Here is a 17,439-nt window from a genome sequence, read left to right as displayed (position 1 = left end):
ATGAGGAATGCCACGATGGCAATCATTGCCTTGACGGCATCTTGGAGATCCGGGAGGCCTTTCCACAACTTCGATGCGTCGCCCTTCTCAAATATGATGATCCGGATGGCTAAGGCCCACAATGCCGATTCAGGCATTTCCTTGCCTCCTTTGCCCACCGCAGTGTTGACATCCTTGTACAATTTGGAGTTGGACGTTGGGCGAGTGGATTTGGTGAGGGCCTTTCCTGCCCAATCTCTGATCTCATCGAGCATCTCTGGAGTCAAGATCTTGTCCACGTCTTCCGCTGCAGCCAATTTCTCCACGTAGTTTTTGAATCGGTCACGGTCCCTGTCCAAATGGTCGTCAGATGGGATGGGGTATTCGAGTTGAGTCTCTTCGGGGACCTCGGATGTCTGTCGATCTGAATCACCTTCGTCATCGTCGGGAGGGGGGGCACGGGGGGGCCAACGCGGGTTTCTTCGATTTCGCAACCTTCGATGTGGCGTTCTTCGATTTGCTGCCGCTTTTCTTCTTGGCATTGTGTTGGGGAGCCATGGTGAGAGATTCTCGATATCGTTTCTTTGCCTCGATCCAAACTGGGTTGAGCTCGTTGCCAAGGTAGACGATTTCATTAGCTGGGGTCGCCAACAACTTAGAAATCAGATCTTGCGTGTCCAGCCCATCCAGATCGCGGGCCGCGATCTCCCCGAGTAGCTTCTGGTGAGGATGGTTGTGCCAGTACTTGTCCTCGACAAGTCTGGGATCGATTCCGAGTTGTGATGTTCGTTGCGCAGGGATGATTTGGTTGGGCGGTGGTTGGTTGGGAATGGAAATCTCGGGGGTGCCTTCAGGGGAAGGTAATTGTGGCATCGACTGCCATCGACGCGCGCAATGCGCCGAAAAGTTGTCGTGGTTGGTTCGTTGCGCGAGAGTTGGTTCGTCGTGGGCAGGGGAAAAAAAAGTATGTGTGACGGGGAGAAGCGAGAGCAAGAGAAAAAAATCAAAAAAATCCACGGAGTAACAAAAATATGCGAGGAGGTTCGCAAGGCAGGAGCCCATCACCACGGAAGGAGGTATCGCAGAGGGAGATAATGAGGAAGGAGCCAGTCGTGAAGGCAGGAGCGACCTCATGGTCAGATGAAAACTGCCAAGTCAATTTTTCTTCCCACGTCTCAACGATTGTGTGAATGGCAACGACAGATCCGAATGTAATTGGAGGTACCCGGATCTCGGTTGAAAAACCTTCAACTGATCCCAGTGTCGATCGTGAGGGATGGCAGTGCCGTTCAATTGTTCGATTCGGTATGTGACACGACCGACCCTGCGTTTGATGACGAATGGACCCCTCCAGCGGGGTTCAAATTTGGGTGGTTTGCCATCTTGTGCCAACATGACGAAATCACCTTTTCGGAATGGTGTAGAGACTCGTTGGTCGTGTTTTGCCAATCTGGCGGCGTTGCGTGCGTCCTGAGATATGTTGACCATCCGTCTATGGTACTCGATTGTTGCCATGTGTGCCACAGCTGCATCTGCCAATTGATCTGGTAACGGCAACTCTCGATCGGCACATTGAATGGGCGCCGTGGAGATGTCGTCAGTTGGCGGGATGCCCATCAATATCTCCGTTGGTGAAAACCCAACAGATTGGATCCACCTGCGATTGACGGCCTTCAAGCTGTCCATCCAATGCAGGTCCCAGTCTTCAGGAGGGAATTTGCCGGCAAGAATCTCCTTTGTGATCAGGTCCACGACCAGGCGGATGTGCGTCTCAATCATCCCAACGGACTTGTGGGATTTTGCTGGTGCTGGCGTCACCTCAACCGACCGGGCGTTCATTGCCAACTTGAATTCGCGGGAGACAAATGCACCACCGGCATCCGGATATATGACTTGAGGTGATGTGCCGATGGTGTCCATCCATTGGGTCAGGACTGGGATCGCTTCGGAGGCTGAAGCCGATTTCACAGGGTGCGCCCAGCAAAATCTGCTCAGGTAGTCGATCCATATCAGCAGCAACACGTTGCCCCGACCTGAAGTTGGCAATGGACCCAGGTGATCGATTCCCAATACCTGAAATGGCGAGGTGATCCAAGTTGTCTGATCTGGATGTGTCGGTTTCCGCGGGGCAACCGATGCGCATGGCCAACAGCCATTGATGTATCGGATAACGTCCTCAGCCATCCCTGGCCAGTAAAATTGTCGAGCCAGTCTCCGTCGAGTGATATTGGGTCCGAAATGCCCACCTTCATCATGGGCCACTTTGCAGGCTTCAGCCACCTCCGACGGCACCAGGCAACGGCATCGGAATCCATACGAGGTGTGCATCAGGATCCCGTCGTGGATCGAAAAGGACCGGGACTTCGATGCCATCGCGGCCAATGCATGGTTGTCGATGCCCTCCAATCTCCCAATCAAGAATCTGCAAACATACATGTACCATGGCTCATCCAACCATTTCTTCATTGATGCGGTCAATGCCGACAGGGTGGGGTCAGTCTGCAATTCGGAATGGGAGGCTGCAATGGGGATTTGTTCTGGCTCCAGGCGATCGATTTGTGCAGTCGACTTCAACGCGGTCGATTTCAATGGCAACAAGGTTCGGATTGCGTCGGCCATCTCATCGGCGGCAGGCCGCCCGGCGATTGCGTTGCGGATCATTTCCTCGTATCCACCAGCTCCGTCTTTCCACGTCCATTCGCCCTCCTCTGAGACGGAACCCAACGCCTCCAAATCATCATCATGGCAGTCGTATGAGGGGAAAATTGTCCGGGACAATGCATCAGCCGCTGCATTGCGACGACCTTGGATGTATTCGATCTCCACGTTGAGCATCCTCAGCTCGGTGACCCAACGGGCGTAGATGCCGTGGTGGTTGGATGATGACAGAAACCACGTAATGGGCTTGTGATCTGTGAAGATGGTCGATGGTTTCTCAGTGCGTAGGAAGTGGCTGTGTCGTCGACAGAACTCGACAATGGCTAGGAGCTCCCGTTTGTATGTGCCATAATTTCGTTGGGATTTCGTCAACAAAAAGGAATCGTACAACACAGGAACCAGACCGGCATCCTGCATCTGCATCACCACGCAACCACCGGCGTATTTCGAAGCGTCAGAGTACAACTGGATTGGGTGACCGATCGAGATGCCGTGCAACTCCACTGTTTTCGACATCAGGTCCTTGAGCAACCTGAAGGCCAACGCCTCTGTAGATCCCCATTTCCAAGGGACAGATCCGGTGAGCCGATGTAGAGGTCTTGCGATCTCGGCACAATTCTTCATCCATTGCCGACACGGTCCGGTTGCAGCCAAGAATGACCTCACCTCCGTCTGCGATTTGGGCACCGGCCACTCAAGCAGTTTGGCGATCCGGCTGGGTTTGATGGTTGTCACGCCTCCAATCGAATGGGTCCAACCCATCGCCACGATTGAGGTCATCCCCAGGCTGATTTTCTTTCTTGACAATCGTACCATTGCCCACACCAATCGGGGCAACAGGTGATCTTTGACAAAGGCCCATTCTTCCTCCCAGGTGGCGAATTTGGTGAAGATGTCGTCGAAGTAGATTTCGACCGGTGACATTCCGCCAGGTTGCATTGGTATCAGCAATGAGGGCTCTGGGTCGGGTTCTGGGATTGGGCCCAGGAAAATGCGTCCGAATTCGGTCATCTGGTGGGCTGACGATTTTGCGCCTTGTTGCATTCGGGTTGGTTGCAATTGTGGGTGGTCGGGGACGTTGAACGCGTAAATGTGACGATGGTCGGGGTGAATCGGAATTGACCAATACGCATGTTTCAAATCCCAACAGGAATAGGTGCCAATTCGTGGGTCAGAGAGGTTGTCGTGGATCTCTCGCATCAAAGGGATCAATGATGAAGGGAGCTCTTCATCTATGTTGCCAAAGTTGATTGTGAATCGGTGTTCTCCCCAAGGGTCATTGTTTTTCTGTACGATGACAGGTTGGGCTCCCCATTTTGATGCGATCCCGTTGGCAACAACGGTCGATTCAAAGAGGCCATGATTTCTGCCATCCTGGACGTGTCGATCCAGCCAATACTTCTCCGTGGCGTTCCATCGCTTTCGACGTGATGAGTTCCATGGTTGGGCGCCGTCTTTCAATCGTGGGATGTGTGTATAGAGATCCGTTGCCGGAAAATTGTTCGGAAACGACGAGAAAAGGATGCGGTAGGTATAGATGACTCGTTTCACCTCCTCCACATCCGCCTGTGGGACATTCGGCCCCAACTCCATCGGTTCTTCATCCCACCAGGCATTTATCGTTGCCAACGGGGTCCGGAAGTCGGTTGGCAATCGTTGGACGCGTCGGGTGGTTGGGAATTCGGTGGATCTGACGGTGGGAACTTCATTGTAGGTTGTGGAGAAGGTTGTGTCGGATGGCAATCCCTCCGGCCTTTCGGCAATGGCGCTCAATGACCTGAAAAGCTGATATTGGTCGACAACCGTCGATGATCTGGTCAAGCGTGGGGCATGGTTCGTGAGCCACGTTGAGTTGGCATCCCACAGATGGGTGAATCCGGCTCCAAAATCGATAGGAGATGATGCGTCGAGCCGATCGTGTAATAATGTTGATGGCGGCTGCAGTTTAATGACTTGCCCAGGTCGGACATCGCCCATCAGTTTTCCGAATCGTCGTCAGAGGAATCGTCCATTTCTTCATCGGCGTCAGATGCATCTTCGTTGTCATCATCCTCGTTGTCATCGGAATCGCCAGGATCCATCTCCACCATGTTTCTCAATCGATCTCGGCCAACCAAGTCTGTGTCGTCAGAGGCGGGGTTGAGGATCAGGCGTTGTGTGTCGGACAACTGCATCAACGGTCCCTCAATCTCAACCAGTTGCTCGCCTATGGAGGTATCGCCAATTACCAGTTTGGCGCCCCAAGGGTCGATCAGTGCTCTCACGTCGTACAACCATGGCATCCCCAACAGGAGCAACACCGATTGGTCCGAATCTCCAGGTCGGATGCACGCCCAGATTTCCCGCTTGATGCCGTAAGTGGTGACCTCCACTGCCACAAAATGTGTCATGGCGTAAGTAGATCCGCTGGCGGCGCCCATGTTGAGGCCCTCGAATCCGATCCCGGACAATGGATGGCGTCTCAATCCACATTCGTCCACCAATCTCGGAGAGATGATATTCATCTCTGATCCCTGATCCGCCTGTGCGGCTCTGCGGGGCAATTGGTATTGCATCGATGGCGTTGAGAGGGTACACTCAATTCTGAATGGTCGGGTGGCTTCATAGTTGCGAGAAAACAACTTGATGTTGGCCTTCGGATCCTTGGTGATTGTAATGGGGTTGGGGATGCTGCCCAAATGGGTATCAGCGACGATTGGGGCGGTGAACTTGACCTTTTTCGGTCGCTTTGCCACGATGCGTTGGGAAATCGCCCTCAGCGATTTGGAGAATTCGGGGCTCAGTTGCATCAGGTCGACCAATGACATGTTGAACTTGATATCCTTGGCCATCTTGCGGATGTCGATTGCTGGTTCGCCTTCTCGAGCCACGATGGTTGTGAGTCCATTTCGACGGACTACTTTCTTCTTGGGCGACGATGCCACCGGATCGGGCGTCAAAATATCCGCCATCGGAATATCACCACGGGGTTTCTCCAGTGCATTGGCACCGGGAATTCGGGCCACCCGTGCTTTCGGCTTTGATTTCTCGATTCGCTGGACCTGACTCGACGGGCGTTGCAGGATGGTGTCCATCCATTTCTTCCGAGCTGACGATCCAGCGGCTTCGGCCTGGGCAACCAGTGAATTGATTTTCAGGACTCTCTCATCGGGTTTGAGGGAATCGTCAACCAGAATCTTCATCACCTCAGCAACCTGTTCGGACAGTTGCACAATTCCGGCCGATTTCGATTCCGCGACGAATCGTGCCTCTTCAGACTCGGTCAATGCCGGCACCACATCTGCATCGTCCTCTGCCGGGGTGAATTCGCAATGGCGACCGCCAACTGTGTGGTCTGTCGGGTCCCACGGGTTCTTCAATTCATCGGTGGTTGTGGCAGGTTGGGGTGCTTGCGGTTGTTGCAGCATTTCTTCAACAAAATCTGGTGGGGGTAGATTGCCAGGATAGCCCCATTCTTGAACGAAATGTAGCTGTGCAGAGTGCACATCCACAACACCAACAGGAGGTCGAATGCCGTTGGCAAAACTGCGGTTGGAAGGGAAGATCATGGCCTTGATGTACGACTGTTCCCACGGTTGCAGGGGTGTGTTATGGCACTCGGGCCGTCGGTGATTGGGTTCGCCGCATCTAATGCACAGGATGTCACCATCCCTCATCAGCACTGATCCGTTGACGTAGGGGTTCTTGGAGGTTTTCCGATCTGGCAGATCAGGCAGATTGCGGTCCTTGCGACTGAAATCGATGCCCACATCGCGACCACTGCGGAAAGCTCCCCGATCCCGATACTGAGGTTGGCCAGGTTGGCTTGATTGGTTACCTTGGAATGATTGGTACTGTTGGCCTTGATTCTGATTGCCATATCCGAACCTAGGAGCAGCAGGCTGAGCTTGACGCGGTTGTGGGTATCCTCCCGGTGGCAACAACTGACTGGCGTTGGGCGGGGGTTTGGCCATTGTTCCGGGTGCATAAGCTCCAACGGGTGCCAAAATTGGGCCAAAGGGGTTGGGGGGTTGGTTGAAGTAGCCACCATAATTACTGTGGATGGGCTGAGAGATGGCGTTTGATTGGGCAAATTGTCTAGCCAGCAGTTGTTCGACGGCCTGGCCTGGATTTTGGCGGACGACCATCTCCTCCAGCAATCGGGCCCGGGTGAGATCTGCCTCGCGTCGATCTTCAGCCTCGCGCTCGTCAATGATCTGTCGGGCGTCTCTGATGATTGTGAATGCGGATTTGAGGCTGGAAGCAGTCATTGCCGACATGCTCAATGCTTGACGTCGAAGGTTGGAATCGGCCAACCCTCTCACGAATTGTCTCACCAGGCCTGTCAGGACCGTTTTCTCTGGCATCGACAATGTGATGCCAACGCCGGCATCTTTGCAACCCACTCGATGGAGCGTCGACAATGCCCGGTTGTAGTACGCCAACAAGGCCTCATCTTTCTCTTGGCTGAGGGAGTTGATGTCACCGCCTGCGGCATCCTGGTCAATTATCTTCGACGGGAATCTTTCCTTCAACGAGGCTTCCACGATTGCCAGATCGGCGAGGGTGGCAATGCCATCCATTGCTTTGTCCATGATGGTTGTGAGGTGGGGTACGCTGTCGAGGTACGTTGCAGCATCACCTTCGCATTGCATGTTGAGGGTCTTCAAGACCTGGGATGCTGGCAGGTTTTGGGGGTTGTGACCAGCCTTCTCGAAGTCCCATTTCAAACGGGTGAGCCATCGGGAGGCTGCGACTGAACCATCGAAGGTACCGCAATTGAGCGTTGGCAACGGAAACTCCGCCGGTTGGCCGGAAAACACGCCTCCAATGTTGGCAGATGAGGCCATTGTGGATGCAGTGGGTAATGGTGACTCTCCAAATTCGATTGGCACTATGGTGGATGCCGTTCCAATATGGTACTCGTCAAACAGCGTAGTCAGATTGTCCACGTCGTTCTGATTAGCAGATGGTTGGGCTGGTTGGTCTTGGGTTCTCAACGAGTACAAGTCGGGGAATGGGGGAAACAGAAGGGGTTGTCTTGATGATGGAATCGGATTCCGGACTCCGGTGGTATTGGCTGATGAAGGATTGGTCCAGGGGCCGATTTTGGGGGTAACTGGCGTCGATCGGGCGTCGACGACGTCCCTTTCCTCCGGATCTGATGGCGGAGATGCCAGATTGGCGATAGTCAATGGGAACTTGATGGGGCTTTGACAGTGAGATGGATTGCTGATGGATGGTGTGTTTCAGTGACGTCTTGCCTGGAGGCCTGACCGTCAACAGGGTTGGTCGATGTGATGATGGCGACTCGGCAGACGATCCTCGATCAGTCAGCGAGGCCTGCGTTGATTTCCAACCCTGCTGTTGTCGCCAGAATGGTCTCCGCACAGGTGGGGATGGTTTCAAGTCAAAATGGGCAAAATGTGTGTTGTTGTGCTGTCTAGGTTGTCGACGTTGGCTAAGGGGGTGCACAGATCTAATGGTTGTTGTCATCCTTCCCATTCCCAATCAGGAATCTCCGATCCTCCTCAACTCCCCAATTGGCAACCAGCCAATTGTTCCTTCTCTCACCACCCACCCACACAACGTCGAGCCCGCGAGACACTTTGATGTCCGAGGTTGGACATATTTGGCGAAGAGGGGGAGGGAACGGAAGCTCGGTACCAGAGCTGAAGCTCGTATCGCACCTCGAGCGGAGAGCGGGGCGACAGTCGACGGCAACGGTCGACGGTGAGCCCACCCGGAAAGGTCGACAGACGCCAAGAGATACCGCGCGAGATGTTTTACGAAGATCCCGGGGAACTCCCTGCGGGGGGCAGACGATCTGTCCAGGGGTGGAAAGAGCGGCGCCCGGTCCAAGGTTGGGTGTGGAGCGCGCGCCGTTGCCTGCTGGCCCAGGAATGGCAGAGACGGGAAGCAGGGCTCCCCGTTCGTCGGTCCTAGTTATGGCAATAGACTTTCTCTGTCCCGATTTTCCCAGTCGTTGGTTGGTCCCAGTACCTAGCCGGAGGGGTGGGAGAGAGAGAGAGAGAAAGAGAGAGAGAGAGAGAGAGGCGGACGGGATTGCGCCGGCGCCCCAGGTCGAGTGGGCCGTATCGACGGCGATACGAACTGCACTTGGGCGGCCGAAGCGTCTTGGAAGAACGAGACGAACCCCTCCCCACTCTTCTCTTGGGGACATGAGAGAAACGTGGCGCACGCCGCGGAAGTGCCACGGAAAGAAATCACCTTACAAGTTGGATTGGGCAGGCATGGAATAGTGCATGTCCCTTACAACACGCCGTCAACGGCAGCAGGCTCGTCACATCTACACGTCGGGTCTGGAGATGGCGACGATGCGAGCGAGGGTTCGGACTTCGTCTCGGAGCTCCAACGGGGGGTTCCCGTGGGGGGGGGTTGATTTCTTCTTCATTGTAGTTGGAGTGGTCGAAAGGGAAGGGGGGTTCATGATTGCAGAAATGGAGACGTGGAGTAGTTAGATGAGGTGAGCGGGCGAAGAGGATAATCACTCGTACGGTCCATAGACCAACGTGCAGGAAAGCGAAATCTGTGGCGGTCAGCCAGTCAGGAGACCAAATGAAGTGGCGGGTGAGCCGGCGCGGCCGTGATGTGGGGGGGGGGGAGAGGAAAGGAGGGGAAGTCGAAGCCGACGCGGGAGCATGTCGCCGTCAGCATACATGTCAGGTCTACATGCCCACCTGCCCGTCATCATCATGAGCATGCTGCCCTACGAGCGTTGGGTCTGCCATGCTCTGTAAGATTCGGCCGGGCTTCACAGGGTGGGCTGCTGCGTACTTGGATCTATTGAACTCTGCGTTATGCGTTGTCAGTGCAACTGCGTGCGAGGGTCTTGTTTACCCTCGTGCCCGTTGGATTGGGGGGTCTTTTTTCTTCTTCCCCCCCCCTTTTTTCTTGTTTCGTTCTTTTCTTCCGGTCCTGAGACATGCATATGCTATGAGATGATAGCTGGCTCGTGAGAGAAAAGTGTGAGAAGAGCGGTGGGTTGGTCGGGACAGCAAGCGGGAAGGGACCGCGGGGGATACAACCGGCATCCGATCTCATCCAGTCCATGGAGGGCGAATGCCATGGTGTTGGCATTGCGTTGTTGTTGGTGGCATGGCGTTGCTGTTGGTGAGCCTCACCTAGACTCTTCGGTGGAGGTGAATCGGAAAATTCGCCCGACAGGCAGACGCGCCAGTTCCAGTAGCGATTCGAGGCCAAGTCAAGTACGACATCGACAATGACAGAACCTTCCAAGGGCAACAGAGAGAGAGAGAGAGAGAGATTCGGAGCCCCTGGTCCCTGTTCCCAGCGGCCGAGGCTCGAGCGGTGAGGTAAGCATCCTCGGCCTCCAAGTGAGATATGCCAACTATGAGTTGCGTCTGTGGCGTAAGTATGATTTTCTATGCGTGCGTGCGTGCGTGTGTGTAGTGTACATGAATAGAAGTCTGTGTAAGCCTGTCCGGAGGATACATGCCTAGCTGGACGGACATTTGGCCACACCAACACCTTCATACGACGTTACCTAAAATATTGTCCGAAGCATGTGCCGACACAGTGTCATGACCAACAGACGGGAACTACCGCCACATGTATTTGGGCGGGGCGTCTCACAGTGGGCGATGTAGTACAGACTGTGGCCTGTATGTGAGTTGCAGATGCACGCTGCTGCAGGTCAGCTCCTTCATGTAAGATTATCCTCCACCCTGGCCGCAATGCCAGCATCCCACCACCCATCCCGCATGTCTCATTCCCCCAACAACACACCGGTCGACTTGGATCCCTTTTTTTTTTTACCCTCTTGTCGTGTCTTTGCTTTGCTTTTCGTCCCAGCGGCGGTAGCGCTTCCTCGCAGCCCTTTCGCCCGTCTCCCATGTCCTTGGAAATCCGCTCCAAGGTGTCTCCCTGGCCGATATGCCGCTGGCCTCCTCTTCTCATCAGACCATCGCCTGGCCCCATCCTCGTTCGTCCCGACTCCTGAGAGACTGCTAGCCAGGAAACTAGGTTGCTACTACTGCATGGCAACCCAAATCGTAGCAACCTCGTGGAAAACCTCGAGGTTCCTCTCCCTCGATGGCTGACCCTAAAAATAGCCCCCTAGATGCCGTCTGCCTAGCTTCAAGAAGCTTGCGGCTGTTACTGCGAAGACAACGAAGCGGAAAGCGGTCGAACTGAGCGAGACACTGGTCGTGTTGATGGGCCCATGACCCCAGAGAGGACCAACTTCAACACTCAATCGATTCGATTCGTCGATGAACCACACAGCTTCCATAGCCACTCTGTTCAGTCTCTCTCTCTCTCCTTGGCCCATCCCGGCGTCTCCGTCTCCGCCTCCGCCTCCGCCGCTGGCTCGGCTCTTCCCCCCCTCAGCTCCTTGAGGGTCATCTCGCCAACCAACCGATACGTACGGCCCATCGAATGCCACTTTTTGCTTTTTGTATCCTTCTGCACTCGTATCCGCTTCCTGCTGCCTGACCTGATCAACCTCACCGCCGGACCCGAGTGTTTCTCAACAACGGCATGCTGCTGACCTTGCGCAGTCTGGGTTGGTGCTCGCCCATCTCTCGTCTCGATGAACCGTTCTACAGTTTGGCTGTCGCACGAGTATCCTGGACGCAACTAGTTCCTGGGCCGCTGGACGAATTCTCGTGCCGAGTCGTGAGTGCCTCGGGCCAAGCTGCGAGCGACAGTCTACCATTGCTGCCGCTGTTACGGCCCTTCCTAACCATGCACCTCATGATGGGCCGAGTTACACATCTGTCACGGGTTCCAACAAGTCATACGCCGCTCTCCCAGGCTGCCGTCACACCTTTATCGGCCGGTATAAGCACGCACTCTCAAAATTGCCTCGGAACCTCCAGAGTATCACTGAAAGCCGGCAGCAACGGCGTGGGAGTCATGCTGACGGTCTGCATCTCGAAATACAAATCAAGCGCCCTTCGATGCACTGCAAACCTATCGGCGCATGGTAGGCCCATCCGCGAGCACCGAGGCATATCATGACGGATGGCTTGCCTCCAAGTGGCCCGTCAGCCTCATCCTTCACGTCCTCAGCCTCTGCCACGCGCGGGCCAGTCAAATGTCTGCAGTGGTTCACAACTACAAGTCAAAGAGACCAGTCTAGTCTAACCAGGGCAGGCAGATCTTGGGTCCAATTTGGGTATCTGACAGGATCCCGCTCACCCTACCCTACCCTAACCTGTCATGTCAAGTTTTCCCGCCTGCCTGCCTGCCTGGCTACTCCCCCTTGGTAAGATGGCGCTCAGCCTCATCCAGCACCGTCCACGCTTGTTTTCTGTCTCCTACACACTGCTCATGTACCCACCGTCTTATCATGGCTCAACGTCGACCTGAAGCATGGCGCATCTACCTTACCTCCGCATGGCGCAACGGACGCACCGTCGTCTCCATACCGCACGATCGTCCCCACCAGACACAGGACGAGCACCTGGCTTATTGTTCCCTCCATGTCAGAACGAGACATGGCCGCTGCCTCTAGTAGCAGGGGTGGATGCACCTCACCTGTAATCACACGTCTTGCTCTTACTCGCATCATGGCATAGCTGGGAGACCGTATGTCTTCCTCCGTCTTCTTACACATGCAAGTCGCACCGAGACTATTGATACCGCCCTCCCCAAAAGAGGTTAAAGTCTGATCGGAGGAATCGTGTCGCTACACAAGGTGTATATAACGCCCCGTAGCCGTCGGATATCTCAACGAGACTTCAGATCACCAAGTCAGTCTCGCTCATCTCTCTCACTTGCCTTGCTCGTTTTCATTCATCATGCTGTCCATCTCGATGAGTTTTAGCCTCGGGGCTGCTCTCCTTGCTTCCCTCACTCACGCCAACCCGGTTCGTTCGGTCGAGTCGAGGCAGGCGGATTGCGGTTCTCACGGCCCCGGCAACAGAGCCTGCTGGAATGGAGACTTCAACTTGGACTCGGACTTTGAGATCCTCACGCCGCCCCAGGGGAAGCTGAGAACAGTGAGGACTTCTCTTTTCCATCGTGTGATCGGTGGCGTGTCCCTGTGCTAACGGAAAGCTCGTGTTGTAGTTCGACTTCACCCTCAGCAACCTGTCCGACATCGCGCCGGACGGCGTCCACAAGCCGGCCATGCTGATCAACAACCAGTTCCCCGGGCCGACCATCGAGGCCGACTGGGGCGACTTTGTGCAGATCCACGTGCACAACCAGCTCCAGCACAACGGCACCTCGTTCCACTGGCACGGCATGCATCTGCGCGGCCACAACGAACAAGACGGCGCCAACGGTGTCACGGAGTGCCCCATCCCCCCAGGACAGAGCAGGACGTATTCTTTCCAGCTTACACAGTATGGTACATCTTGGTACGTCATGACATCTCTTTGCTGTTGGAAAGTTCTTGTGTATATGTATATGTGTGTGTGTGTGTGTGTGTGTCCCACAAGACTAACACGACGGCTTCAGGTATCACAGCCACTTCTCCGCGCAATACGGCAACGGCGTCGCAGGCGCCATCCAGATCAACGGCCCGGCGTCTGCAGATTACGACATCGACCTCGGCCCGTACGCCATCAGCGACTGGTACTACGAGACGGCGGACCGGCTCGAGCGCCAGGCCGAGCTCGTGTCCAACGGCGGGCCCCCGCCGCCCAGCGACAACATTCTCTTCAACGGCAAGAACATCAACCCGCGCGGCGGCGGCGGCGGCCAGTACCAGAAGACCAGGCTGACGCCCGGCAAGAAGCACCGCCTGCGGCTCATCAACACCTCGGTCGACAACACCTTCACTGTGTCGCTGGTGGGCCACAACTTCACCGTCATCGCCACGGACCTCGTCCCCGTCAACCCCGTCGTCAAGGACAGCCTCTTCATGACCGTCGGCCAGCGGTACGACATCATCATCGAGGCCGACAAGCAGACCGAGAACTACTGGTTCAACGCCACCCTCGGCGGGGGCGGCCTCTGCGGCGTGTCCAGGAACCCGCACCCGGCGGCCGTCTTCTTCTACGACGGGGCCCCCGACAGGCTCCCCGTCGACCAGGGCACGCCCCCCGCCGGCCTGGGCTGCGCCGACTCGACGGGCTTCGTCCCGGTCCTCGCCAGGACCGCGCCCGAGGCCGAGTTCGACGTCAAGAAGCAGATTCTCGACATCGCGCTGGGCGAGCACGAGATCAACGGCAACAAGGTCTTCCGGTGGACGGTCAACGGCAGCGACATGGACGTGCAGTGGGACAAGCCGACGCTCGAGTACGTCGCCGAGGGCAACACGTCGTGGCCGCGGCGCGCCAACATCATCGAGATCCCCGAGGCCGACGCGTGGACGTGGTGGATCATCGAGAACACCAGCCCCGTGCCGCACCCCATCCACCTCCACGGCCACGACTTCCTGCTGCTCGGCACGGGCGCCGGGTCGTTCGCGGGGGCCGGGGTCCCGCTGAACTTTGAGAACCCCGTCCGCCGGGACGTCGCGCAGCTGCCGGGGTCCGGGTGGATGGTCATCGCGTTCCGGACGGACAACCCGGGCGCGTGGCTCATGCACTGCCACATCGCCTGGCACGTCAGCATGGGTCTCAGCGTGCAGTTCCTCGAGCGCGGGGACGAGATCGCGGGGGCGATGGACCTGACCTCCGTCGCGACCACCTGCGACGCCTGGAGGGAGTACTACCCGACGGCGCAGTGGCCGAAGCACGACTCCGGGTTGTGAAGGTTGACAGGCTGGATGGATGGAAATCTCGAGGTGGCGGACTGCATGCAGTGTGGCGCCTGTCTACACGAACGCACCCCAAAAGCCGAGCGGAGCGCCGCGCCCCTCCAGAGTCGTTGTCTTCTTACATTTCATTGGGGTTTCTCGAGGGGAGTCTATTCTACTGTTCGAGCAGCCATGCATTTCCCCGGATGACGCCGACGCTTACGGCGCGTTTGCGCAGCAGAATCGCGCCGCTCGTATGGCATGACGACCACACCCCCCAATCTTGGAGCAAGGACGGAGTTCCGGGTGCACACACACACACACTAATACTAATCGACCGGTTTACTCAACGATGATTCGGGGAAAGAAACGTGTTATCGGTACGGGAGGAGGCATTGGTTCGGAGTTTTGCGGTTAATGACTTGGGGGGTTGGGGTTTTGTACCGGGAGTCGATACCTCCTTTTTTTTCCTGGGGGGTTTTTTTTTCTTCTTCCTTCGGACAGCGTCTCCGTTACGATCGGCAAATGTTGTGATGGGTTCTATTTACACGAAATATCGAGTCGTGGGGAGCGGGGTTTACTGCGTCTTTGAAGAATCTTGATTTACTCAAAAAAAACATGCGTCTACATCCAAGCTCCTTAGTATATCAATGCAAAATCTCTGCTTTTCTCTTTGGAAAAAAAAAAAAAAAAAGAAACAACCAAGTTGGAGGGAGACGATGCAGCCCGGGTTTCCCAGCAAGCGGTCCTGAGCCAGCCTGGTAGTGTGCGTCAGCGGGAAGTGGGAGGGGAGCGTGAGGCCCGTCGCATGCGACGGGCTGAGGAGAGGCCTTCGGGGCCAAGGCTGCATGCAGCATGCAGCGACTGACAGTGCCGAGACCCGCAGCGCTGGGCCGGAGTAATAATATCAATATCCGGAGGGTAGGAGGTGCGTGGCGGCGGTGTGACCTCGGCTTATATGCCACCCTTGTTATGTATCTCCCGCCCCGCGGACTTGGAACCGTAGGTACATCTGTGTGTGTGTGTGTGTGTGTGTGTGTGTGTGTGTCCTTCGTGCAGCCAGAGGCATGTCAGCTTCGGCTTTTTCTGTGGTGGTGTGTCGGGGGTCGTGAGTGTCTGCTTTACTGGATCTGGTGTTGGATGAGGTGAGGTTGTCACTTGGGCAGGGATGGGGTGGGCTCCGAAGGACGCCCTGAGTTGGAAGTGCAGCAGGTGCGTTGGCTGAGTGGAGCTACGGGACGACCGTGGTGACATGAGGCAAGCTCGGGATGTCGGGCCGCATGATGTGCGGGTCTGCAGAGGTCGGCGGTCGATTTCGGTGCTCGGGTGGGGCCGATGACCGGGGTTAGAGGGGCTTTGGGTCCGGTCTCGGGGCTCGATGGCCTTCATCACGGCGTCCGTCTTGGACAGCAGCGGCCGGAAGCATTGATTGCTGGGATTCGGCTCTCCGGAGGGTTTGTTCAGCGTGCACTTTTCTCTCTTCCGGTTTACAACTTCGCATGCCGTCAGCCCGTTTTAGACCGTTCTCGTCTAGACGCGTATGCCGCAGCCCCCGGCTGGACGCGCGAGAGGTAGATAGGGCAGGGTTTCTCATTCTTGTCTGTAGGTACCTCGGAAACAATGACGAGACTTCTGAGCTTTCATCTAGGGGTGTGTCATGTGTCTTGGTGCTTTTGCTAGGACAAGGCCAACCTGACAAGCAGAAGAAGACATATCTCAGAGACGGTCCCACTACAGTCTAAGTTGGGGTTCCTTTGGATAGGTCCCCCCCTCCATTCTCTTGGATCGAGACTATCGCAGAAATACTCACACTTTGCGAGATTGGACGTGGGATTGGAGAAGTCGTCGCCGCTGCCGTACAGGAGCGATTCTTGCTTGCGTTGCTCCCATCCAGCGAACAAGCCGGACCCCCTTCTAAAGACAGACCACAACGTCTACACGCATGTGAAAGCAATGCAGACGCACCCATCCACAATAGCTATCTGCAATCGTGGCCAAGGCGCTCACTTCTCCTCCTCTTCGTCTTCCAGACGGGCCGCGTCGAGCTCCTCTCGCTTGTCCTTCTGGCAATCGCGAGGATCAGCCGACTGACACCTCCCGCCCTGCCTCTCCTCGAGGTCTTCGTCTTCCGGACCCGCGGCGGCTTCGGCAGCGACGACGGCGCCACCGGATCGTTCGCGTGTCTCTTCCTTCTGGCAATCGGCGGGGTTCCTCGATCTGCACCTCCCGTCCTGCCTCTTAAGGTTGGAAGAGGCCGTTTCGGGAATGAAGGGCGCTGCTTGAGCGAGGACGAGGACCTTGCTTTCCCCCGCGGGGGAGGGGAAGAGGAATTAGCTGTTTGGACTTGACGCATGCCGCATGGGGTGGATGTTTTGCGGTCTCCTCGGCGTTGTATGGGGGGGGGGGGGGGGGCACTTCTTACCAAGCCGAGAGCAACACCCGAGATCCCGATGCCGAAGGAGTGCACGCCGGTGGCGGCGACCAGACCGGCGGCCAGGAAGGAGAGGAGCTGCATCGTGGGATTTTCACGTGAAGTTGTCTTGAGTTACGCGAGGAGACACAATAAGGAAGAAATGGGCTCTGGCGTCAATGTGATGGGTTGTAGACTAGGAACGGGTTGAAGGAGGCTTGACTTTCGGTTGGATACTCGGGGGACTTATACAGTTGACGCAGGTTCGCCCACCAAGGACAACCCGTATGGGAGACGTTTGGGGAGGTGGGTTTGCTGCTACGGGGACGTGTTTCTTCGTCTGCCAGCCGACCGTTTCTTACAAGCATCACCATACAACCATGAGGCCTTCCCCTCCCCCGCGGGGAGGCTCAACTGCGTGTCTGGTTTTCATCGAGGATTGTAGGCCTTGATTCTGACAGAGAACCTTCGGGATGTAGGCAACTTCTTGAGTCGACAATGGCCTATAAGCAGTCCGCGGACAGGCCAATCAGCCCAAAACTCTGAGCCTTCAATGGACCCTAGTTGTCGGAAAGTTGTCTCAAAGTTGGCAGGTTCTCGAAAGTCTAAACAGTCAAAACGTACGGAGGGCCTGCCTGCACTTGGAGGTTCAGACGAGGTTGCGAAGGTCGGGGTCCTCCCGAAACCGCCTAGGCAATCCGACGTTTCCAGGGCGGGGTTTTTTTTTGCTGTGTCG

General features: G+C 56.1%; 4 protein-coding genes across 4 annotated transcripts; 1 reads left to right on the top strand and 3 right to left on the bottom strand.

Annotated features, from left to right (window-relative positions):
* Nucleotides 1–417: 417 nt before the first annotated feature.
* On the bottom strand, nt 418–3,561 carry CH63R_09249 (Pol polyprotein; the record flags this gene model as incomplete). Its single annotated transcript, XM_018304223.1, has 3 exons — nt 418–827; nt 1,386–1,966; nt 2,297–3,561. 3 exons carry the CDS (start codon nt 3,559–3,561, stop codon nt 418–420), a joined length of 2,256 nt encoding a protein of 751 aa, XP_018156246.1.
* Nucleotides 3,562–4,613: 1,052 nt separating this feature from the next.
* Nucleotides 4,614–7,466, bottom strand: CH63R_09248 (uncharacterized protein; the record flags this gene model as incomplete). The annotated part of the gene is made up of 1 exon (XM_018304222.1): nt 4,614–7,466. The coding sequence occupies one exon, from the start codon at nt 7,464–7,466 to the stop codon at nt 4,614–4,616; it is 2,853 nt and encodes a 950-aa protein (XP_018156245.1).
* Nucleotides 7,467–12,404: 4,938 nt separating this feature from the next.
* Nucleotides 12,405–14,308, top strand: CH63R_09247 (multicopper oxidase; the record flags this gene model as incomplete). Its single annotated transcript, XM_018304221.1, has 3 exons — nt 12,405–12,605; nt 12,676–12,968; nt 13,069–14,308. The coding sequence occupies 3 exons, from the start codon at nt 12,405–12,407 to the stop codon at nt 14,306–14,308; spliced, it is 1,734 nt and encodes a 577-aa protein (XP_018156244.1).
* A 1,988-nt stretch (nt 14,309–16,296) lies between these two features.
* CH63R_09246 (uncharacterized protein) lies at nt 16,297–16,808 on the bottom strand (the record flags this gene model as incomplete). Its single annotated transcript, XM_018304220.1, has 2 exons — nt 16,297–16,590; nt 16,716–16,808. 2 exons carry the CDS (start codon nt 16,806–16,808, stop codon nt 16,297–16,299), a joined length of 387 nt encoding a protein of 128 aa, XP_018156243.1.
* Nucleotides 16,809–17,439: the final 631 nt, after the last annotated feature.

Source organism: Colletotrichum higginsianum, chromosome 6 (assembly GCF_001672515.1).
Source record: "Colletotrichum higginsianum IMI 349063 chromosome 6, whole genome shotgun sequence".
Lineage (NCBI taxonomy): Eukaryota > Fungi > Ascomycota > Sordariomycetes > Glomerellales > Glomerellaceae > Colletotrichum > Colletotrichum higginsianum.
The sequence above is the reverse complement of the archived record's forward strand: the minus strand, read 5'-3'. Positions and strand labels throughout refer to the sequence as shown.